Below are 24591 nucleotides of genomic sequence, written 5' to 3'. Positions count from 1 at the left end.
GGCAGCTTCTTCGAGAACTTCTAGCAGCATAGCTTCCTTTATAAATACGAATAAACTACAAACAGAGGAAGGTAAACGTATCGCTGCGGAAGAAGGGCCGTTTGCACTCCACACCGCAAAACACAATCGCTCTCTCTCTTCAATGGACTACACGGCTCTTCTCATCTGATACTTATTTGAGAAGAGATTCACATGTTCTGGAACAAAATACGAGTCGATTTAAGTGAACATTTTGTCGCCGTACACAGCGCATGAAGTTCAGGTTTGTTTTCTAACGTGTGTTTAAACCTTTTAGTAAATCGAAGAAATACGGCCTAAGGGTCTCCAGTAGTGTGTAAGTTCAGGCTAATGCCTTATTATATGCACTGTGACGCAGGAACCTATTGTATAGTTACTTAAGGACTTCTTAAGTTTTCACCAAATTCCAGATAAATCTTAAATCACATTCACCAGTTGTAAAGCTTGTTTACATGGTCCCCAGACGTTAATTCAGTACACGCATTTCTTTTGAAATACCATTAAAGTTCCTTGTCAGTAAACTTCAAAATTTGGCTCTGACTATAATGTTAGTTTTAGTATTAATGTTCTTAATATGTAATTGTTTCTGTAATTACTATGACGGCTTATCTCACTTGAATTTTCAGTTATTCAAATTGCATCTGATCATAAGGAAATATATTTTTTTAAGTAAAGAAATGACACATAGAGGCGACCATTATTACAAGTTCCGCCTAGTGCTTACTTGACCATTGCAACGTAAATTTCACTTTAATTACTAATGGATTCATTGTATTTTCAGGGAATTTCAGGTAAACATTAAAGCATCTTTATCGACTCTAGTCTTGTTCGTGTGGCCACCCTCCATTAATTCATTTAATTTGAACATATCCTTACATACCTGAATACCACTGAAGTTCAGTGTTTGTAAAATTTGTAGTCCCCTTAATGTACTGCACCTGCTTGTGATTTGGATTTTTTGTTTTGTTTTTGGCTTACCAATGAAACACAGCTTTATTTGGACATTATGCCAATTTTGCAGTTGCTAAGTTCGTCATTTTATTTCCATTTCTGCCTATGAGCAAAGCCACAAGGCGATATACTACTTAGCAGCAATTTGATTTGTGATTCTTTGTCATTGCAGCAATTCAAAACTTAAAGGTTTGCTGCGCAAGCCTCTTATTTGCCCTTAAGCTAGGGTGACCAGATTTTCCACCTGAAAAAACAGGAGATTTGCGAAAAATTTGGATTAAAAAATGGGGCACAAAGGGGCACTAGACAAAAAGAAAATATTCTGCATATTGGACTGTATTGCATTACTAAAATAGCTATACACATAAAAAAGCATATACTTTAACAAGACACTTGAAAACATGGTTGTAATGGCACTGCATCATATGATAATTCATTGTTTTTCCAAGAACTGAATAATTCAAAATATTGAGAAATTGATAGAATGATTTCTAACAAATGAACACTAGTGTGACATAAAAAAATCCGTGAACCTTTTAGCTACTGTATCAAGAACCTTGCTACTAACTTTGAACGAATCAGAAGACCTAATAACTTTCAAAAGCTTTAAACTGGTTAACAGCAGGTTGTAGAACTCCTTGCAGGTAAGGTCTCGATAATGATTCTTAACTAGTATGGCTGCTTCAATAGTTTCAGTGGCAAAACGGTTTTTTTCTTATCAATCCAAAGGGAATTCACAATTGAAAATACTCTTTCCACAACAGCATTTGTGCCTGCCACAGCAAGAACGAAGCTCTGTATTTTTTCATGAAGTACCTGTACTTTTAAGAGTACAGAATAAATCGTATTGAGTCTCAACTGTTTCCAGATTAGCTTTATCCCATTCCTCAAGTTTCTTGGATACAATGTTATTTATGCATTCTATCTCATCAAACAATACATCTTCATCTGTTTGAAATGTTGCACATGTATCTACTGCCTCAAGAATTTTCAGATAGTTTAAAAGTTCATTCCAAGAAACAGACTTTTTCAGTGTTATCCAATGAAATGATTTCTGAGATTGAAATGGGGAAGTCCACATTTCTAAATAAGTCACAAAAGAAACTTACCACAAATTTCCAAAAATATAGCGTTAGCTATTGTAACTCTTGGTAACAATGACAACCGCCTAGTTGCTTGTATTATCCTCAACGGAATCACAGAATGATTTCAGTTCCTCCACACAAGCAGTGTAAATGTGAACATATTGAATAATTTTATTATCTATTGCTTCTGTGTTAGTGGGAAGAATGTCTGCACTCGTTTGAACTCCACTATGTACCACATGGGCTGCGCGGCCGATGCCTTGAATGTTCATCTTCAGAACACTGATCAGTTTGGAATAAACATTGTTTGTTTCTGCCCTCTTGTGCCCACCAAAGTTGGTAATACAGTTATCTGCACAAAACGCGTCAATCTTCTCAACTATATTTTGCTTTTTTTAAAATATTCAGAATACTTCTGCCGTTTCTTCACCGGCGTTCTGAAGACGGATTACCTTGCACCCAAGACCTAGCCGGAATGAAATACCTAGCTTGCTTTGCTTCAATGTGAACGAAATGTCTTGAGGAAAATGTAATTATATCGTGTCTTTTATTGACTGTTAGGAAATACAAAACAATTGCAACAATGCAAATAACACTAAAGATTTATATTTGGGGAATATCGTAATGTCTTCAGTTAAAGAAGAACGAAATACGTAAGGTTTTTGACATTTTGTTTTGATCTAAATCGATTTCACATCATTGTTCCACTTTCAATAGTAAGTTGTGTCATTATTTTGAAAACATTCATCATCGCACCTGGTACTCATAACATTCACGGCGTTATAGCACATGACATAGTATTAAGTCCGTAAATACCACTCAGCTCACAGGCGTTTTGCTTGGGCTGTGCAAACAGCGAGCGTTGTGAACCACATGTTTCGTTTACCATCACTAAATCAGAAACTGGTAAGTGGCGCTTGGTCTACTGCTTCGAAACTACAATCTGGATTGCGGCTTGTGAATTTGTGACGCAAAATTGAAAATCAAACATAGAAGAAGCTGCGCTTAGTCTTTTCCAATACTTCGCGGTAACGTTAGCGACGACAACGGTGACATTCCACCAAACAGATTATGATGTTTCCTAACAGAATGCGTTCACTTCAGATAGGTTACAGGAACGGCGCTTGGTCTAGTGATGCAGTGTATTTGAATCTATAGCGCAGGAGGTAAATCAATTCATGTCGCCCTTTCTCTGACATGATCCGCTGTCAGCGTTATTCCACAGTATGACGGACGCCGGCGCTCTCTTTGCAGAGGGCCTGCTGAGCTACAGCGTGGCGCAGGGCGCGCGCGGCTTCACGGACCGCCTGTACGACGGCAGGGAGGCGGCGGGGCACCTGTCCGCCGGCCTGGGGACGCTCTCCGACGGCAGGAAGGCGCACGAGCTGCTGTCCAGCCTGAACCCCACGCAAGGCGACGCTGGTAAGACCGTCTCCACAACCTGCCGCCTCCACCCGCCCGTTGCAAAATCTGACGGTGCAAATAAATACTTTGCTTGACAATTTTTGAGGAAAATTTTCCACTTCCTCTTATAAGTTAGTGTCTTACTTTTCTCATATAAGGAAGTACTGATCGCTTGATAGGGTGATGGTGTTAAGACTGAAACGTTCCATGCGTCCCTTATTTGAAGCGACGGTACTGTCGCATGAATTCCACTCGCCGCTGCTGCGCCAAAATCCACACACTTTTAGCGGTGTGCAACTCGTGAAACAAATTACGGCAATTTCCAGAGCAAATCTGAAACGCTTATTAGTGGACCCAGATTAGTTTTCTGCACTTTTACACGTATGAAATGAGCCTAAGTCAGGGTAGCCAGCCTCGCTTTCACCCCACTAATAAAAGGTCTGTAGCAATCTACTGTTAGAAGGATTCCAAGATCCGACCACTGTACTGGAAAATTTACTCCGCTAACATTTCATATACAGCTTCCAGGTAATCCCTAGCATCTTCATCGGTTATCCTCACCATGACAAAAATAGATAACAGATCAAAAGTCGTACAAAAACACTACACTTCTAATTTCCACGTAAGCAGCTGAGGCACTGAGAACCATAAGAACACAAAGCATAGACGCTATGTTTTGAGAAAAACATATGTTTATGGAGGTCAAACGTTTAGGCAATCCACAGACCTCAGAGTCTTACCTATTTTCTAATCAACTCTCAACACCCTACATTTCCTATGAAAAATAATAAATCTACTTGATGATATGAAATATTATTAATATTTAGGATGATGTTTTTTCTAATGTTAATTCACAAAATTTCCGTATCCAGGCTAGCTACAATAGTGTCTTTTGACAGTACTTAAGTTTGTAATAAATGTGAAGCTAGAATCAGAAATAAAAAAGAGATACTAAATGCACAATATGCAAAATTGTGACCCATTCCAACACATTAAGATCCTTATTATTATAATTTTCATTGAACATATTCTGTGGCATGGGGCTCATATAAAATTGCCAGTATACCTCAAATTACGAAACACTACTACTACGTACATGATGTAAACACTAAATTATGTTGGCATTCCTAGCAAACAACTAAGCAATGCAGAGCAACGATATTATATTTTGTGATTTAGGACCATGTGGAAAAGAATATCGGAAAAATCGGTGAGACAGGTTTTCGTGAATGTTCTGATAAACGGTGTGGGGCTACAGATATAGATAAAACGGGTTCACTATAAGAGTATCAGATACCAGGAGCATGCATACATGCTATAATCTCAAAATCGATCACTGTGCTTTAGGCCCTTATGGTTCTCAGCGCCTCAATTGTAATTTATTGCTTCAATTAGACCTAGTCAAGTTCATCTGTTGCAGCTAACCACACCACTAATTGGTACGAAACTCATTCCGACAAATCACAAGTAGTCTGGCTGTCAACAGTCGCCTATATAGTCTCAGAACTCTCATCATGCACATGGGAGCGTACTTGTGGATTTTTATAGGCTTACTGAAAGAAAGAAACACTTTATGGATCGCTAACTACCGATTCCACACTGGTAAACACTCCTACATCACCACCTCCGCCCCATAGGGCCCACGCAGCATGAAGCCCCGAGGGCTGTCAGCTCACTTTTCGATTTCACCTATTACAATCCGCTCCACGAAATTTGTGTTGACACTTAATCCTTTAATTTATGAACATCAGGAACAGAAATACAGTAATTTCATTCAGCAGTTCCTGTTCCCTCTAATAGGAATCCCCGAAAAGGTGCTGCTTCCTGCCGTGCCGTTTCAAAAGTTTGTTCCTGATGGATGCGAGGAAACACCTACCTTCGTGGTAAAGTCAGTAGTCCCTGAGACAGCATTGTAGTGCACGCTAGCAACCTAGGCATTCGAAAAGACCGCCACATTGGGACCTTATCAATCATATAAGAGCATATTAACGTAGAATTTCAAAAACTCCTATACCTCAAACAAAAGTAACGTCCTTCATAGGATCCTGATTGGTACTACTCAAGCCAGCTCTCGGAACTAATACTCTGCACATAGTAATCATTTCAGTTTTCCAGTTTGCTTGCTATCACACATGTAAAACGGGAATGTCCACCATAGACTTAAATATTTCAAAACTTGATTTGGAATATGGGTCAAGAGAACTACGAAAGGTCAGTAATGAAACTCTACAACACAACAGTTGTAAGGAGCAATGAGTTTAAAGTGAAGGTCAAAAACAGAATCCATCTTATGCAAATGACATTTTAAATGTAAGTATTGGGTATCTATAGGAGAAATAGAATGAGAAACTTGGACGTAGAGGGGGAAGCGGAACATTACAGCAAAGGATGTAAATTGCAGAAACCAAAGGTCGAATTAAGCACAGAGGATGCCCTTTGAAAGATTATCAAAATTATGACTCCGTTATAACTCAATAAGAAGAAAAAATGATTGCAGATCGATTAGAAAATGGATCCAATAGACGCAAAATTGAATCAGTAACGATTCATACGTGCTCTTGCTTTAAGAATACGAAAATTGTATCGTCTTTTGCACTTACGGTAACATAAGTCATGTAGAGATACTATTCTCACCTCTCTTCTCGACCTTAACGCTCTTGTCTGAACAAAATGACAGAAACACCCATCCCCATCAGAGCAATATACTTTCTCTCCCACTCCCTCGATCAGCCACTTTCTAGAAGTTTTTGGTAGTAGCAGGAATCAGACGGTATGATAATCTCCCGCGCTATAGTAGAGAACTAAATAGCATCTCCAGCTTCAGATACAGTTAATGAAGTATGTACTAAAGCAGTAATAATGATTACCAGTGTCCCTGTGTACACCCCTTACTCCTGTACATCCTTCTTTCCGGCCAAACGTACCTCATTTCCCAGTATTCTTAGCTGGCGCAGTCTCTTTAGATTTCCTTTCCCCAGAAGAAGATGTATTAGAAAACATCTGTTTAGTACACCTATAAATTCTTTTAATATTTGCCACTGTTATTGTGGTTATTAATGTCATTATTATTACTGTTATCACTGTCAGTGGCAACACCAACAATATTTCGAACAAGTACTGCCAGTTTAAATTTATTGGTTCATATTATTATTTACTCACATTGCCACTATGGACATGGTCCTCATCAGATCAGCTTAAATAAATAAATAAATAACCATTTGAACATCGAGTGAATAACACACCACTTCCGTAACACAGTGCTCCATGAAATACATATCACTGACGGTAAAGGGTAACAAAAGCTGGGAATCTAGGAATAAGTATCGTGCGATAACCATAATTGTCATTAACCCTTGTATGCCTATAAAACAGTGAGAGAAAAGTCCACTTGAATAGTTAACTACGATCTGTATTTGTTTGGGAAGCTCTCCTCGAGGTTGCAAACAAATTCTATATCACCATCCATCCTACCCCAATAGGATTATGCAGGTTCCGAAGGGTTCAAGACGACGTCAGCCTTGTAAAATAGGATACATAAGTAATTTCAAACACTCTTTACAATCATAAAACTCGAAGGAAAGTTACAAAATTTGCTACAATTTTCGAACAAACTACCAGTTGTGTACTGAATTTATTCGGTATTCGCAGTCCAATGTATCAATCGTATCTGGGGTAGTATCTTAAAAGTTTGATGTTTGTGGGAAGTAATCACTGTCGGCTTCTAGTTAACAAGGTCGGTTGATGCCCTTGCATTAATAACTGTTAAGAACGGAAGTACAGTACTTCATTCCATGTTGAAATATGGCTAGGGTAGTAATCACGATGACAGAAGAAGAGAGGGAGAAAATCTTTGCTGAAACTTCCTGGCAGATTAAAACTGTGTGCCGGGCCGAGACTCGAACTTGGGACCTTTGCCTTTCGCGGGCAAGTGCTCTACCAACTGAGCTACCCAAGCACGACTCACGCCCCGTCCTCACAGCTTTTCTTCTGCCAGTACCTTGACTCCTACCTTCCAAACTTACAGAAGTTCTCCTGTGTTCGCAGGAGAACTTGTGAGGACGGGGCGTGAGTCGTGCTTGGGTAGCTCAGTTGGTAGAGCACTTGCCCGCGAAAGGCAAAGGTCCCGAGTTCGAGTCTCGGCCCGGCACACAGTTTTAATCTGCCAGGAAGTTTCAAATCAGCGCACACTCCGCTGCAGAGTGAAAATCTCATTCTGGAAACATCCCCCAGGCTGTGGCTAAGCCATGTCTCCTCAATATCCTTTCTTTCAGGAGTGCTAGTTCTGCAAGGTTCGCAGGAGAACTTCTGTAAGTTTGGAAGGTAGGAGACGAGGTACTGGCAGAAGTAAAGCTGTGAGGACGGGGCGTGAGTCCTGCTGGGGTGGCTCAGTTGCTAGAGCACTTGCCCACGAAAGGCAAAGGTCCCAAGTTCGAGTCTCGGCCCGGCACACAGTTTTAATCTGCCAGGAAGTTTCATATGAGCGCACACTCCGCTGTAGAGTGAAAATCTCATTCTGGGAAATCTTTGCTGTTTCCACAATGTAATTCAGTGACACCCTGCGGCGTTATTTAGCACCCAATCTGGTGGTAATCTACGCTACTATATAAAGACATGTTGTAGTTTAACGATATCACCAAAAATTTCGAAAAATTCTTTATCGATTTACCTCAAATTTTTACACGATACTCCACTAAACGTTAGACCTAACATAGGCTACAAATTTTTGTTATATATGGCACATAAATATGTGTGTAACACATAAGGGAGAAAACCTGTTGATAAAAATCTCGAAAAGTTCTTGACCAGTTTGTTACACATTGCTCTAATAAAAACACAGACAATGGTTGCATATTTTTTAAATATATGTAATATGTAAAAATATATTTAATACATAAAGGAGAAACGTCACTAGCAAAAATCACTTCAGATTTTTACACGATACTCTACTAACATTCAAACTGACATAAATTTTCTGTTAAATTCGACTACAAGCGCGAAAATGCTGTACTGTGAAGATGTGCATTTTTATTTTCTTCTTCACAGTCAGTTTAGATTCAGATATCAGGACGTTTAAACCATTAGACAAATTCTTTCTTCTACATCTACATCTACATGGATACTTTGCAAATCACATTTAAGTGCCTGGCAGAGGGTTCATTGAATCACCTTCACAGTTCTCTATTATTCCCATCTCGTATAGTGCGCGGAAAGAATGAACACCTATATCTTTCGGTACGAGCTCTGATTTCCCTTATTTTATCGTGGTGATCGTTCCTCCCTACGTAGGTCGGTGTCAACAAAATATTTTCGCATTCGGAGGAGAAAGTTGGTGATTGGAATTTCGTGAGAAGGTTCCGTCGCAACGAAAAACGCCTTTCTTTTAATGATTTCCAGCCCAAATCCTGTATCATTTCTGTGACACTCTCTCCCATATTTCGCGATAATACAAAACGTGCTGCCTTTCTTTGAACTTTTTCTATGTACTCCGTCAGTCCTATCTGATAAGGATCCCACACCGCGCAGCAGTATCCTAAAAGAGGACGGACAAGTGTAGTGTAGGCAATCAATACTTATATATCTTTTCTTTGTAGATAATTTCAAACAAAAACTGCATAAACAAGAGTGAGCTGTTTTGCTTTCTTCCTCGAAATCAGAATTAAGAGTAAAGAAGAAAATTATACTTACAGCTTATGGTTAGAACCTACTATGAAATCTGAATCGTCCCAAACTTTGCAGTCCTATCCTTCCACAGGTTAAAAGTAAGGGAAATACTTTCATTAGAACTACTATCCTCATGCAGGTCTCCCCTGTACCCCTTATGTTAATGATCCCAGCCAGTTTATCCATTCATTATAAGTGACTTCATTTCCCAATAAAGGTTTCGTTTGTAGTAACAATAAACAAGGCTCAAGGTCGGAGAAAGAGGATAAGAGGAGATGGACAGAGAGAAGGAAGAAAGGGATGGACAGAGAGGGGAGTGAGGATATAGAGAGAGATTGGCGGGAGGGGGGGGGGACAAGGCAGACAGTGAGAGAAGAGAGGAGTCGGAGATGGACAACGAGAGGGGGGGGAGAGGAGGAAATGGGCAAAGACAGGGGGTGGAAGAGATCGACGGAAAGAGGGGGAGAAAGGAGGAGTCAGGGAGGGACAATGAGTGGGGAGGGGAGAGGAGGAGATGGGCAATGACAGTGGGAGGGAGAGATGGACAGAAAGAGGGGTAAGGGAAAGGAGTTCAGAACATATTTACAACTCCCATGCATATTCAGCAATTGTGAAGCATTGCCGGGTTCGCTAGTAGTTATAGGCCACGCTCTGTTGTCGCCTCCCTTTCGTTCTACGCAGCGACCAAACTCCGTCGGTGAAATTTTCTTCCGCCACATGGATTCGAACTCGTTTTCACCGGATCGACAACAAACATGAGCGATCTCGTGTATGTGGTCTGACCACGAAAGGGAATGGTGTTTATTCAGCGGTGCTGTTGAAAGATTTCACACTACACGTTCTTCACATATTAAAACTTTGCGCCGTACCGGAAGAATGGCTTTCGTGGACGATGCTCCATTCGAATGAACCTTCCAGGCAAGACCTGCTGCCCACTTACAATGCTGCAGTTCTGTCAGTATTCGTCTTTTCTTTTCCACACATCACAAAAATTTCTAGAAAGCAGTAATTTTGTCTAATTCGTAATTTCTCGGCCTGTGCAAGAGTTCAGACAAGCTTTGTTTGTTTACGGCTCTGCAGACCACGGCTGGGTGGGCTGGCGCAACGACACGCCTGGCATGGAGGGCAGTCCCGTGGAGATGCTGTTTGAGTTCGACCACGTGCGCAACTTCTCGGCGGTGCACCTACACGCCAACAACCAGTTCAACAAGGACGTGCAGGTGAGTGTCTCAGAGAGAATATTCTCGCCTCCTATTCAGGGTACAAACTCTTCATTCCTAATAATACCTCAAAGGTAAAAGTTCTACTTTCCTCAACTTTTAGTACCTACATCAACATCTCAAACCACTCGATGCATTAAAAAACTTCTCAATTCAGTTTGTGAAGCCAGACCAAATCCAAAACTAGTCTAGCACCACTTGCATTAATTCTGTTTCCTTAGAACAAAAGACTTACATCTTCCATACGATCGTCATTGGGGGACAGTAAGGCATGTCGTATACTGTACGAATAGAAACTTAGGTCGTCCAAATTCAAAAATTAGAAATCATGCACCGCCATTTACTGGATCAAAGATTTTAACAACGTAACAGTTTCTTTCTTTTTAAAAAATGTTTATAGACTTCAGAAATGCACGTTGTGAAGTGCCTGGCTGTCTTGCATAAAAAAAACTGGGTAATTTGCTTTTGCTTATGTGTAGACACTCATTCCGACGGTGGCAAACAGCTCTTTGCCGACCGCTATAGGAAGAATTTTAATGTTGATGAGTATTGTATTATCGAAGAAAAGCTTGTCTCATTTTTCATTTTTTAATTAAAACTTAACTTAAATATGGAGCAATTCCATCAACGAAGTCCGTTGTTCTTCCTAATGTTTCCAGAGTATTTGATGCAGAACCTGGTACGTTACCTAGGAATATCTTGGGTTACATTACCAAGTCAGACAGTGTCAAGCGAGTGTGCATCAGGATGAGTCGACTGTTCGACGTCATCCGCTGCGGAATGGACTTGTTGGCGATTGCGTAGTAGGCTACCGCCGTCCAGAAACCGACAGCGCCTCGAATCGACTGCAAGGATTCGCGAATACGATGTCGGCGCGCTGAGTTGCAAAATGTAGTGTTTTATTTCTGTCCATCCTACAGAGATGGCCACCATTGTAGCGACCCCAATCTGGCAGCCTGCGTTATTGAACGGCATACTTGACAAACGCCAGGTGTGAGGCGATGTTTTATACAAAACGCGATCTCTACACGTAGTTATTAAAGGCTACGGAAAAAGCTACCGCCACATGAGTAAGGTTTTGAGAGTTCAAGGCACCGCCTCTGCTTCCTGCAACTCCGCATGACGCATTTCAACTGAACGACATCCGGTCACATGTGGCGAGGAACGTGCAAAACCTTCTTCGTAGAATTACGGGTATCATTGCGTCATTACCTGCTTCTTTATAAGGCAGGTCGCCCATCAAACACATTATTTACGTTAGTTTTTCTGCGATTTCCCTAAAAGACTTAAGGCAAGCGCCGAAATGGTTCCTTCGAAAAGGACATGGCCGATTTCTTTCCCCCAGCCCAACCTTTGACACCATCGATGGTTACCACCAACCTCGATGGAACGTTAAAACTTAATCTCCTTTCTTCTTTCGTCACCGCGTTTTAATGCACTAGAATATTTTCTGTTTCAATATAGCGTCATCGATTAAGTGCAAAGTTTTCTTCTGTAGGTGCATGAAACGATTCTCTTAGCACTTGTGTTGCTCAGACAAAGCATTAACTTACGTGGTCACCACAAACTTCCTTAATGCAGTCGTTCCTTGATGCAGTATTAAATTAAAGCATACACTGCACTGGCAGAGACGAAGAAAATCGTATGGCTGCGATCAAAAACGACATCACCACTACCTAATTTTTATCTGTGAGTAACTGTCGAATAACAAGTTTGAAACAGCAAAGGTAGAATTGCCAAAGTATTTAAATTTGGTGGTATTTGATACAGTACAATTTCATCCTCAGGATGTACTAATTGTTCGTAATATATACTTTCTGAAGGTTACTCAAATTACGATACTGCATCACAGTAACGGAAGCTCTGAATTGGGGATTTGTAAGGTAACCATATCTTCTGAAACGTTCGATTTTGGTTAATTGACGAACAATCAACCCCATTTTTATGTGGAAATTTCGTAAGAAAAAGCACCTTAAGAAAATTGTAGTCATCGCAAAACATATGAAACCGTGTGGTGCAAGTCTGCGAAAAGCATAGCATGCGATGCCAAGACATTAAACCACTGGAGAAGGGACGCCAGATCAACGCCATTAGTATGACAACAGAACAGAGAGGCTTCAGACATTGAGGGTATTGAACATAAGTGACGGCGCCGAAAGATAAGCGAGTGTTAGGTCTATTATATTATTTAATCACTTACCTGCAAATCAACATCAAGAAATGATCGACGCCCTTAAGCTAAGCTCACCGTCATCTGACGTGTAACACAGAGTAGGTTACATGCATCTGTAGCAGAACGCTGTTTCAGTATAATGACTCAGGAAGTTCTCTAATCAAAATTAAATCTTGCATGTAGCAGATTCTTTCACGAATATTGCATAACAGTCAAACCACATGTATGAACAGATATGAAAATCCGTGACGCAAATGAACATTTAAAAGTTCAAAAACATTAAAAATCCATTAACTGTCACGTTATACTTTTATAGCCGTGCCAGGATTTTAACGGGAAAAGCAGTGTAAACAGTTTAAAACGAAAGACCATGTTACAAAGCTGTGCGGCTATAAATCGTAAGTACCATTTATTTATTTGTGGCTACCCCTTTTGGGTATCTCACTCAGTTTTCTCTGAATTTTCCAATCATATGTTCCTTCAGGTGGACTACATCATTTAGAAGATGAGGTTTTCCTTTTTACAACAACAGTTGTAGGGCTGCTATCAAAAACGGAAAAACAGATAAAGAAAGACATCTGTGAAATAATGAGCGAAATTACAGACACGTTAGTAAAATATTTGCAAGGCGATACAGAATCATCACTGGATGGAACTGTAGAGGATACTATGCCATTTGCAGACAACGACAACAGGTGAGTGTGTAACACTTATATCGATTAGAAGTAGGTTTACATTATGTAACTGTGTATGAAATTATGGAATGTGTATTCTATGTTATTTAAAGTCATTGATTTGTTATAAAAAATTATATATATATATATATATATATATATATATATATATATATATATATATGGAAAAAGCAAAATGATTTGTAAAAATAATGAATAATTAATAATTATAATATGTGTATGTTTATAAGAAAGATAATGTTTATTGAAAGCTGGTTCATGCTTAGGGCACTTGTATTCGTAATATATAAAAGACGTAGGGAAGTCCCTCCACAACGGAAGTTGTATGGCGCGATGTAAAAGGTGGTTTTGGCGGTCGAACTGGGTGGCTCCTTGGTGTGAACGGTACGTAGAATGTGGCTAGGCGTAGCACGGTACACTTCGACGGTGTTAAGAGAGGCAATTGGAAGCTGCTTTGCAAGGAATTTTTGCCTTGGATGTGGATCTGGCTTTTATTGGTATTCTCGGCAGAAAGGAATGGCTCTAATTGTTGAAAACCCGACGCCAAGAAGAGATTTTATGGAGCATTCGAACTGAAAGACCCATGAGTACAGTTAGCCACGATGTCGCTCGCCACCAAAACTTCGCCACTGCTTTACTACCTTCATACATGCAGCTATGTATGGGTATGGACCAGTTAATTTGTATGTGTGGTTTTAATAATAATCCAAATGCTATAAATTTGTGTCCGGAACCATATCTTCTATCATGATCACGAACTTATGCAGTGTCATCTCCTAAGTGGTACTAAAACCGAGTATCCTGTTTTAAATGAACAATTCTTGCATTCAAGTGTTTCAAAGTGATTTTGTTTGTCAAATATAAAAGGGTAGTAAAAGTTGAAGTTAAAACCACAGAAGTGAAGTGAGATAGGATTTGGCTAAAGAACTCTCAGTTTATTGCAAAGTATAGTTTTGCGAGAATACAGTGCCGGATTGTGTGAATGTTATTGTCTAAAATACCTGCTTATGAGGTGATAAAAAAAGACGAAGAAGTTGAGCTCGTTTTAAAAATAGTGTGGTCTTGATTTCTATCATGAATTATTCCTTTTTCGAAGATAATTAAGCTCAGTGTTGAAGTTTTTGCAAAATAAAGTATGAACTACTCCAAGTGAAGTGAAGGATAGCTTTGTTTGAATTAGCCTTTTCCGCTGAAATAATCTTAGAGCTTGACTAGTGACACTATACTAGTTTATGGGCCCCCGTCATATTCTCCACATATTGGAAAGAAAATTTAACTAACACTGCTGCTAAGGAAAACTGATATATTTAGAGGAATTTAAACAGTGTATTTATGGCATTTATTACCTTTATTTGTGTTCTTTTTTTCATGTCAGTTAAGACAGACGCCCCTCATGTCCAGATTTAGTTCTGCACTATATACGGTAACATTTCAGTATTGGTTTAAGTAATGATCTTGAGTGTGGCTTGAGTTAGTACGAGCTTGGTGCAAATTTGCTTTCTATGATTACTTGTGTGGGCATTATTGGTAATTGCTGCTACACTCAGCTCAGAGTGCCCTGTGTCAGTTGATTTACTGTGGGCTATTCAAAGAGAAATACTAATGAAAGTAACTTCAACAACCAATATTCAATTTTCTTAAACATATATTTCCAAATTAATGTGCCTAATTGGGCTGGTGACCGCTCATTTTTTCATTCACATATGATTTTTACCCCTTTCATTAACTCTCAAGCTTAAAGTCCGTTTATTTTTTCTGTTAATTTCACCATATTCAAAATTATAGTCTGATACCTTTGTCCATTAGATACGCGCGTGGTCAAAATTCGAAATCCTCTCGGAGGGTAACGTTAGCTTGTTTCACGGCAGGCTACTGTTATAAGCGTACACTTTCAGCAACATCGGTAGCGGTAGCGGCTCATGAGCCGCTTTGGTGAAATATTGTCACGGAGAGACTCGTCGGAACATTCTGCGAGCGAGTACATACTTACTAGTTGGTTGGTTGGTTTGAAGGGCAAAGGGACCAAACTACAGGGTCATCAGTTGCCGTCGCGCGGGATTAGCCGAGCGGTCTCAGGCGCTGCAGTCATGGACTGTGCGGCTGGTCCCTGCGGAGGTTCGAGTCCTCCCTCGGGTATGGGTGTGTGTGTTTGTCCTTAGGATAATTTAGGTTAAGTAGTGTGTAAGCTTAGGGAATGATGACCTTAGCAGTTAAGTCCCATAAGATTTCACACACATCAGTTGCCACTTACTAGTATGGAACAGTGGCGTCCACATCGAGCCTGAGCGCCCCTTTGTATTCAACGGACAACCAAGAGCACATGGCTTCCAGCACGAGCCGTTCGCCAGCAACGTCCATGTTTGCAAGCAACATGCTCGTGAGCTTTGATGAGCCCCTCGCCTCACAACTGTGTACGCATCTTAAAAATGTATGAACTTGCTTATTGAAAGCGACGAGTATTGTGAATGGGCAGTGATGAAAACAACAGTACACGAGTTGTAGAGAACAACACGAAACACATCTAAAGAGTGTCGATAATCCGTACGTATTATAAAAATGTGTGTAGCGTTGTGTGTTTCACATCTCCTCCTAAACCACTGGACCAATTTCAACCAAACTTGGTATCCCACGACGCGTGAATTCCCAGACTTTATTCCTCCAGTACTTGAGAATGAGAGCAGTTAGTGACTTGAAACAAATTTTACACATATTTTCGAACCTCCACGAAATTTTTTCTCCCTGGTAACTCCTAAAAAATGATGAAACGAAAAATGTTTATGCTTGGTACTTTCCCGCTGTTTGTGCTTCAAAAGTACAGAATGAGGCATGACGTTACAATTTATTACTTCTTTAACACTAACTGCATTCGCAACACATTTTACAGACAGTATGCACAAATACCATTCAATGTAAATGCAAAATTATATCATTGTATGACTCACAGTTCTGGAGATATGCCACGTGGAGTGGCCGCGGGGTTTGAGGCACCATGTCACGGATTGCGCGACCCTTCCCGCTGGAGGTTCGAGTCCTCCCTCGGGCATGTGTGTGTGTGTTGTTCTTAGCATAAGTTTGTTTAACAGTACGTAAGTCTAAGGACCGATGACCTCAGAAGTTCGGTCATTTAGGAATTCACACACATTTGAACATAAACAAAGAGATGCGTGAAAAACTATAACATCGTGCATGACGTATAAATTTATTACTTCTCTGCCACTAACTCTATTGTCAACACATTTTTCAGACAATATCCACATACGCGCTGAATGTACCTACGAAAATACATCATTGTACGACGCACATTTTAGAAGATAACGGCGTCATAAACATTAAGCACAAGGCCAGACGCTGCGTGGTACGAGCATGGACGCACAGCTATAAATAAACACCTGGGCAACGCTGGGTTTCTTCGCTAGTCTTAAATACTTTACAACAGAATGCATCGGAAAACAGAAGAATCACAAGATTGTAGCTGGTACAGTATTATATGTGGCGTAACGCTTAGTACGGGCGTGGGCTACGGAAACATGGGACAATGCTTTTCCGCTCTGTGCCATCACCGGCAGCGGCTACCACAGAGCACGCTGCCATTTAGCAACGCTCGCAGCGATTTTTGCAGAGGTAAGCAGGGGTTACGGACGGAACTGGCCTCATTAGCGCAGCGCTTTGCTGGCAGCTAGTCGCGTCGCAGTGGAATTCAAGAGAGCAGACGTGTCCACTAGCTCTTGTACATGCCTCTGGTACGATGGTAAAAAAAAGAGGGAAAAAATGAAGACTGATCGAGCGAGAAGTGGCAGGCCGACGCGCGCATTCCGTGTAGAGGTGAGCGGGCCTGCGCGGATTGAGACGGATGGCCCCTACTTTGCCAGTCGGGTCCCGGCTGACTGCACTCAGCGGCGGCGTTGCCTTGCGGCGCCGAATGGAGTGACATGCGGGCGAGCGCTTCATTTCACGGAGGAGCGAGCGGCGCTTTGCTCGCCGTTCTCGTACCAGCCTTAATTGTACGTCACAAAAAAATGACAGTAGTAGGCAGCTAGACAGCGCGCATACACGAAACACGCCTGCTACCCGTCCTTTGGTAATAACTGACAGCTTTAACAGCACGCCCTCGTGCTTGTTTACCTTGGACGCCGATCTTGTTTCGACAAGTGGCTACCTGCTAGTCACGACGAGACGGGTGTAGTGCGTGTTTCACCACTTTTTGTGGTGTCTACACTTCATTGCAAGCTGGCAAGTTTCAAGTTATCTTATGGCCTATTGAATAATTAATGAAATTTCGGGCCTGCAGCCCTTTGTATCTGCTTACTTCCCCTCATACAGTGTTACACTTACGATACAAACGCTTGTCCTGTGTTGCGCGAGAACGGATATTGGGCGAGCAGGCTCATAGGAGTATACCTTTCGGCCCGTTCCTCAGGCTTTGGCAGGCGGCGTATTAGTTTTATGGATATGTTGTGTCTGGTGGTACAGTGGCCATAAAGAAACTATATTACGAGAAATGCATTGAAATAAATGAATGCATTGAAATAAATCAATGGTGAAGGTTGAAAATTTGTGCCGGACCGGTATTCGAACCCGAATGTTCTGCTTCTCTAGACAGGTTGCCCTAAAGACCTCGGCCATCCGGACACACTTCCCGCCAACCCAAATTCTCAACCTATTACCGAAAAGTTGCGCGCCAATTCATTAGTCCCATTGCTCGTAGCACTCGATAAGTCCCGCAGGAGCTCAGAAAATAAGGTGCAGCTGCACTGAAAGCACCTAGAGCTATCCTTGCTCATATATATATATCGACATGCCGGATATGTCCGGCAGAACAGACACCACTGGTAGCACAGCGGCCGTAAAGAAAGTACACTGGTGTCCAAAATTAAAGCAGTAAACCACTATTTCCCCGTCCTTTGTTTAATTCACGGTATAATCAAACAATATTCAACATATGTCCGTACGATTGTGTTCTGCACGGAAGGGGCATTCCGGTCAACGCACAACCACGCAGGTAATGGTGTCGTGGCACCTATCAAACGGGATAGCGTTTGCCGGGTAGTTCCGCTTTCACACGCTGTGTAGACTGTCACAGATAGTGCACAATGGCACAGAGAAGACACCTACCAGACTCTTTGCAATGGAGGCCCATGGGAAGCTAGAAGCAGGATAGATGCAAACTGATGTGGCCCGATAGTTTAATATCAATCGTTCTGTTGTTTGTCGGATGTGGCGACAGTTTACAGAGAATGAAACTGTATCTCAAAGACCAAGGCAGGAACGACTACGTGTGACATCAGAATGAGGGGACCATTATTTGGCTGTAAGGACACGACGGTACCGCGTTAATACTGCACAGCAATTGGCATCTGACCTCTCACCATCCACTGGACGTGTTGTATCGAGGCAAACGGTGTACAGGTTTCAGTAGAGCGGCCTTTATTCTAGGAGACCTGCTGTATGCATACCTCTGACGCGTCTTCACAGAAGGGAACGTCTAGAGTGGAGCCATCAACATGCCACATGGACGGCCAGAAATTACGCCAATGTTTTTTTTCACAGATGTGTCCCTATTTGATCTGGAAAGTGATTCTCGACGGATTTGGATCAGGAGGAAACATAGATTTCGGGACCAAAACGTTTTAGAAAGAAACCGATATTGAAGAGGATCAATAATGGTGTGGGCAGGGATTGTGTTGAACACTCGAACACCATATCTTAAAATTGTATGGGTGAATCGACAAGATTTAACTGCTATCAGGTACCGTGACTAAATCGTCGGACCTCATGTGCGGTTGCTGCGAGGTGCTGTGGGCCCAGATCTCGCATCGATGGACGATAATGTTCGACCTCATAGGGCACGGGTGGTTGATGTTTTCTTGAAAACAGAAGATATTGCACCCCTGGCATGGCCTGCTCGCTCTCCCGATTTGAATCCAATAGAGCACGTCTGGAATGCACTATGGAGAAGGGTTGCATCACGTCAGCATCCACCAGCCACTCTCCAAGACTTGTGATCAACTCCGCACGAGGAGTCGGCGTTATGGTATCATTCATAGCATGCCTCGTCGTTGTCAGGCCTATATTGCTGCCAGAGGTGGTCACACCCCATATTGAGCACATTAACAAGTTGTCGAAATGTGTGTGCAAATCCGTTAAACTGAAAAAATTAAGAACATTTTTGTCTACCATTATGCATGTTGCAGCTGTTTACATTCTGTATTCTGTAAATTGTTTCTACTTTACTATCACCTGTTTGTACTGTTTTGTGGCAAAATAAACGCAACCTTGCAAAATTTCCATTTGTTGCTTTAATTTTAGACACCAGTGTATATTACAAGAAATCAGGACTTCAGCCGCCTAAGAGCATTGAAATAATGGCGAAGGCTGAAAAGTTTTGTCTGACCGTGACCCGAAACAGGAAGCTCCACTTCTCTAGAACTGTTGCCTAAACCGCCTCGGCCATACGGACGCGTTTGAAGTCCAACTGAGCGTGGATGCTTCGTATCTTCCGAACCCCTGCGGGACTTACCGAATGCTACAAGCACTGGGGCTAATGAATGAGGGCACTGCTTGCACGTGACAGATTGAGAATTTCGGTTGGACGGGAAGCGAGTGCGGATGGCCTAGGCAGTTTGGGTAATTGTTCCAGACAAGCAGAGAAACCGGATTCGAGTCCCGGTCTGATACAGATTTTCAACATTATCCAGTGATTTATTCCAATGCGTGTAGGCAGCTGATGTCCGATTTCTCGTAATGTAGTATAGGTTTTAACTGAGCCAGGAAAGAAGTTAGGGAAAATCAGCGTGCCATTTATCACTTCAGAGCAGTGTGTCGGTAGCAAATGCGCACAGAGCTGTGCATAGACTAAACCGAAAACTTGCAAACTAGGGGTAGGGCATCGCCGGAGCAATTTAAGCTGGATACCTGTCATCAAGCACAACGCGAAATACTACAGTAGATGCATTGGCGGTGTGTACTGAACTAAACACAGGTCTTTTCGTTGTTTCTTAGCTTTTTGAAACAAAAAAATAGCTCGATTTCGTTTAGTGGAAAAAGATCGGTCCAGTTATTCTTGCCGTACTAATTGTACACCCTACCCTGGTTTTCATAACATGTAGAGGCTTTTGATGAAACAGATGAGGATTTTCAGAACTCCAGTGCTGACTGTTCAGCGAGTTCATGTACCCTGATCAAAGGAGCCGTATTACATTAGGGAGCAAAGAGCATTTCATGATAAACCTCGCCATCACACACAGATAGCAACAGACAGCTGCAGTACTGCCATCGATCAACAGTGTCGCCTCTATCTTCAAGTGACTGCCAGTTCAGTCTCTTCAACAGCTCCGTGAGACTCTTCCACGGGTCGGAAAAACCTGTAATCATTCGTGCTGCCTTTCTCTGTATTCACTCAATATTCCCCGTCAGTCCTACTTGGAACGGGTTCCACATACTTGAGCAATACTCTAGTATGGGTAGAAGGAGTGTTTTGTAGGCAGATTGCATTTCCCTATCATTCTACCAATGACCCGCAATCTACCACCTGCTTTATCTACGATCGAGCCTATGTGAACCTTTCACTTCATTTTCCTGTAAAATATTTGTATGAGTCGGCCGATTCCAGTTGCGATGCGTTTACTGTAGTCTGACGTATACAATCGGTAAAAATGAAAACCTTGTAGGATCACTTTGTTGTCTGTCTGTCCGACAGCCCGGAATACGTTTTACGAGGAACGGGTAGATGTATCAAGTTGAAATTTATGTCACATATTGAAGTCTACGGTCCCTTGGCGATGCTAAAAAATTGAAGCTACTAAGTCAATGCAATCAAAAGATACGGCCATTTATGTCACATATTTCGATATTCGCATACTCGGTCATCAAAACCTAGAGTTCTTTCCGTTGACCTAGAATCATGAAATTTTCAAAGAAGCAATGTTTCATACTACGATCAAAGGAAAAAATTCGAAAATTGTTAATTTGTAATCATACCACAAGAAAAAAAAATTGCTTTGTCTTTTCTTATGAAACTCTGTCTGTTCGTCCGTCTGGCTGTTAAGACCCTTTTTTCTGTGGAACGGGTAGACGTATCAAGTTGATATTCATGTCACGTATTAAGGTCTACAGGCCATTGACGACGTAACAAAGCGAAGCTTTTAAGTTAATGCAATCAAAAATACAGTCATTTACGTCTCATAATTTGATACACGCAGACTGCGTCATGAAACGTGCAGGATACTTCCCGTTGACCTAGAACTATGATATTTGCCAAGAATCAAGATTTCACTCGACAATCAAAGGAAAAAAATCCAAAAATTGTCAATATGTAATTACTTATATCACACGAAATTCTTTTTCGTTTGTTCTGAGACTGTCACTCTTCGCGTCTGTTACGACCCCTTTTTCTCAGGAACGAATCATATTAAGTTGAAATTTAGGTCGCATACTGATGTCTATAGTTCTTTTTTGGATGTGCAAAAATCTTAAGCTTCTAAGTCAATGCAATAAAAAGATACGGCCACGTACGTCAAATATTTTGATACTCGCAAAGTCACTCATTAAAACCTATACGTACTTCTCTTTGACGTAGAATCATGAAATTTGACAAGAGGAAAGGCTTCACAGTACAAGTAAAAAAAATATCGGAGAATTTTTAAAATGTCTGATTGGTTAATCCTGGCCTTTCGTTAATAGGCTGTTAAAATCCTGACACGAGAAGTCATGTATAACGTGGGCCTATCCTGGCAAAGGAAATCAAATATAACGTGCCTGTTACTGGTTTTTAATGTTTTTGAACTTTTAAGTGATAATTATTAAATGTTTATTTGCGTAAAGATTTCTTGTATCTATTCATAAGATGTAGTCTGACTGCTATGCAATCTTCGTGAAATATTCTACTACGTGCAAATTTTTTGTTTGTTGACTTTCTGAATATTTATTTCGAAACGGTGTTCTGCTACACATGCGTATAATCTGCTCTGCGTTACCTTTAAGCCGCGTGAGATTAGCCGAGCGGTCTAGGGCGCTGCAGTCATGGTCTGTGCGGCTAGTCCCGGCGGAGGTTCGAGTCCTCCCTCGGGTATGGGTATGTGTGTTTGTCCTTAGGATAATTTAGGTTAAGTAGTGTGTAAGCTTAGCGACTGATGACCTTAGCAGTTGAGTCCCATAAGATTTCACACACATCTGAACATTTTTTTGTTATCTTTCAAGATGACAGTGAACTCAGGTCGAGAGCGTCAATCTGCTCTTGCGTTGATCCATAGATAAGTGATTAAATGAAATACTACACATACAGTTACTAATTTTCAGTTATCACTTGTCATTTCCAACACTTTTCAGCGCCAACTGGTACCATGTAACCTTACCATTGATTGCATCACATTATTTAATTCTGTTCATCACATTGTTAAAATAAACTTGTTTGGTAATTTTCTTGTTCAAGAGTCACACCTATCTTGTGCCCTCAGTACTCGGTCTAAACTGTTAATTATCGTAATATACCTACAGCTTTCCCATATCCTTCGCCATAGTCACTCTTATGTCCAACGCTGACGATGTCCTACACCTCTCTCTTCCGTTGTGACGCTACTGACGCAGCTCTGACGTCCCCACTCCAGCGGTTTTGCGTCCTGGCGTCGCATGCTATGCCTTCCATCGACTTGCACCATATAGCTTCATATGATTTTCCGACAAGTACAATATTCTTCCAAACAATTTCCATTTTTACAGGTTCTTTTTCTGGTCAATCTGTATTTTGGTAGGTTAAGTCTCTCTCCACTTCTAGCCAACCAAGATAAAAGTCCAATTTAATCATGCAACTGTTTTATTGATTACTGGTTTCGAGTCTCACAGAGACATTTTCGCGTGTGCCATTGAGTTTAAACCAGCAACCAGTAAAACAACTGTGTTATCAACATGGCCTGCTATGTTGTAATAAAACCCAGTATGACCACGGTTTCTCAGTAGCGTCATGTACTATTGGAGGAAATAATTTCCAATGGTTTTCATTCCATTGGGAAGATATCCTTTGTCGCCAACTACCATTTTCTGATATCTTACAGCCAACTCTAGTGTTCAGGTTGAAAAATAGGAACAAATTACTGGGATAATGCTCTGGTTAAGGGGCACATTTAGCGTGACTATCTTGGTAGTTATTCTTTCAACTTATATTTCAAAAGACCCGTCATTGAACCGTAACGGACAACACTTATACTTTACGTAGTTCTTGAAGACTATATATGTGCTTTTAATCTACAAACATTATATATTAAGAATTTGAACCTAATGAGATACGTGCTCGATTCTGTGAAGTTTTACGAATGGATGGATTGTGAGAGAATCGAAACAGAAGAGAATCCAAGCATCTGAGATGTAGTACAGCAGAAGAATGTTGAAAATTAGGTGGAGTGATAAGGTACACGCCAGAGGTTCGAGTCCTCCCTCGGGAATGGGTGTGAGTGTTGTCTTTAGCGTTAAGTCAGTTTAAGTAGTGTGTAAGTCTAGGAACCGATGACCACAGCAGTTTGGTCCCTCAGTAATTCACACACATTTGAACATTTTTAATAAGGTTCTAAATGAGGAGGTTCTCCGCAGAATAGGTGAGGAAAGAAATACTGACAAGGAGGAGGGCAGGATGATAAGACACTTGTTAAGACATCAGGGAGTAACTTCTGTAGTAATAGAGGGGGCTGAAAGGGTAAAAATTGTAGGCGAAGACAGACAGGAACCACCCAGCAAACAGTTGTGAATAAGGATGGCACAAGAGAGAAATTCGAGACGGTCAGCATCAAACCAGTCAGAAGACTGATGTCCAAAGAAAGAAAGAAAGAAAGAATGGATGCTAACCGACGGTGATTCCTATCATGCACCAGCGAATGAAACAGGAAAGGAGAGGCGTTAAATGCTGGAAGTACAGTCCGCCACACATAGTAAGGCGAGTTCCGAATGTCAGATGTAGAAGTACAATCCCGAAAACAGTACCTCCACGATACCTCCTGAAGAAAAAGTGTACTCGCATTTGTCTGCTTTGGAGTATTTTCATCAGTCTTTGTCGACCGTTTTGACTGTTGTTTCAACTCGCATGTGTAGCGACGCACCCAGATTTCATCCCTTGTCACGAATATAGGCAAATACTTTTACGGATTACAATTTCACGTTGCTTAATACTGCAGTGCAACGTTTTTCCCGATGCATTTTTTGTCGATCACAGCGTGCAAAGTCTGTTCATCGACCGTTTGTCGTGGAGGCTGTTGTGCACTCGTTCATATTACGTGCCTGAAGCCCCAGCTATATCGCACACTTTTATGTTATGATATTTCACATGATGCTCTAAGTAGTTTGTGCTAGTCACCATCTGTCGGAGCTGCTGACCTAATCCACTGCTGCGCAGTCACCTGAGG

The 24591-nt window shown here is 41.3% G+C and overlaps 1 protein-coding gene and 1 non-coding gene across 4 annotated transcripts in view; both read left to right on the top strand.

Annotated features, from left to right (window-relative positions):
• LOC124804854 (discoidin domain-containing receptor 2-like) overlaps positions 1–24591 on the top strand; it is a 923862-nt gene that overhangs the window by 720408 nt on the left and 178863 nt on the right. For 2 of the 3 annotated variants that reach the window (XM_047240630.1, XM_047265604.1), the window contains exons 6-7: positions 3309–3476; positions 10200–10339. In XM_047240630.1, the coding sequence (XP_047096586.1) occupies positions 3309–3476; positions 10200–10339 (308 nt within the window). The remainder of the gene's footprint in view (positions 1–3308; positions 3477–10199; positions 10340–24591) is intronic. The other variant, XM_047240882.1, reaches the window with a different exon arrangement.
• Trnas-cga lies at positions 7532–7606 on the top strand. The gene has a single exon. It is a non-coding gene; the product is annotated as a tRNA-Ser (tRNA).

The sequence above is a fragment of the Schistocerca piceifrons genome, chromosome 1, assembly GCF_021461385.2.
Source record: "Schistocerca piceifrons isolate TAMUIC-IGC-003096 chromosome 1, iqSchPice1.1, whole genome shotgun sequence".
Lineage (NCBI taxonomy): Eukaryota > Metazoa > Arthropoda > Insecta > Orthoptera > Acrididae > Schistocerca > Schistocerca piceifrons.
The sequence above is the reverse complement of the archived record's forward strand: the minus strand, read 5'-3'. Positions and strand labels throughout refer to the sequence as shown.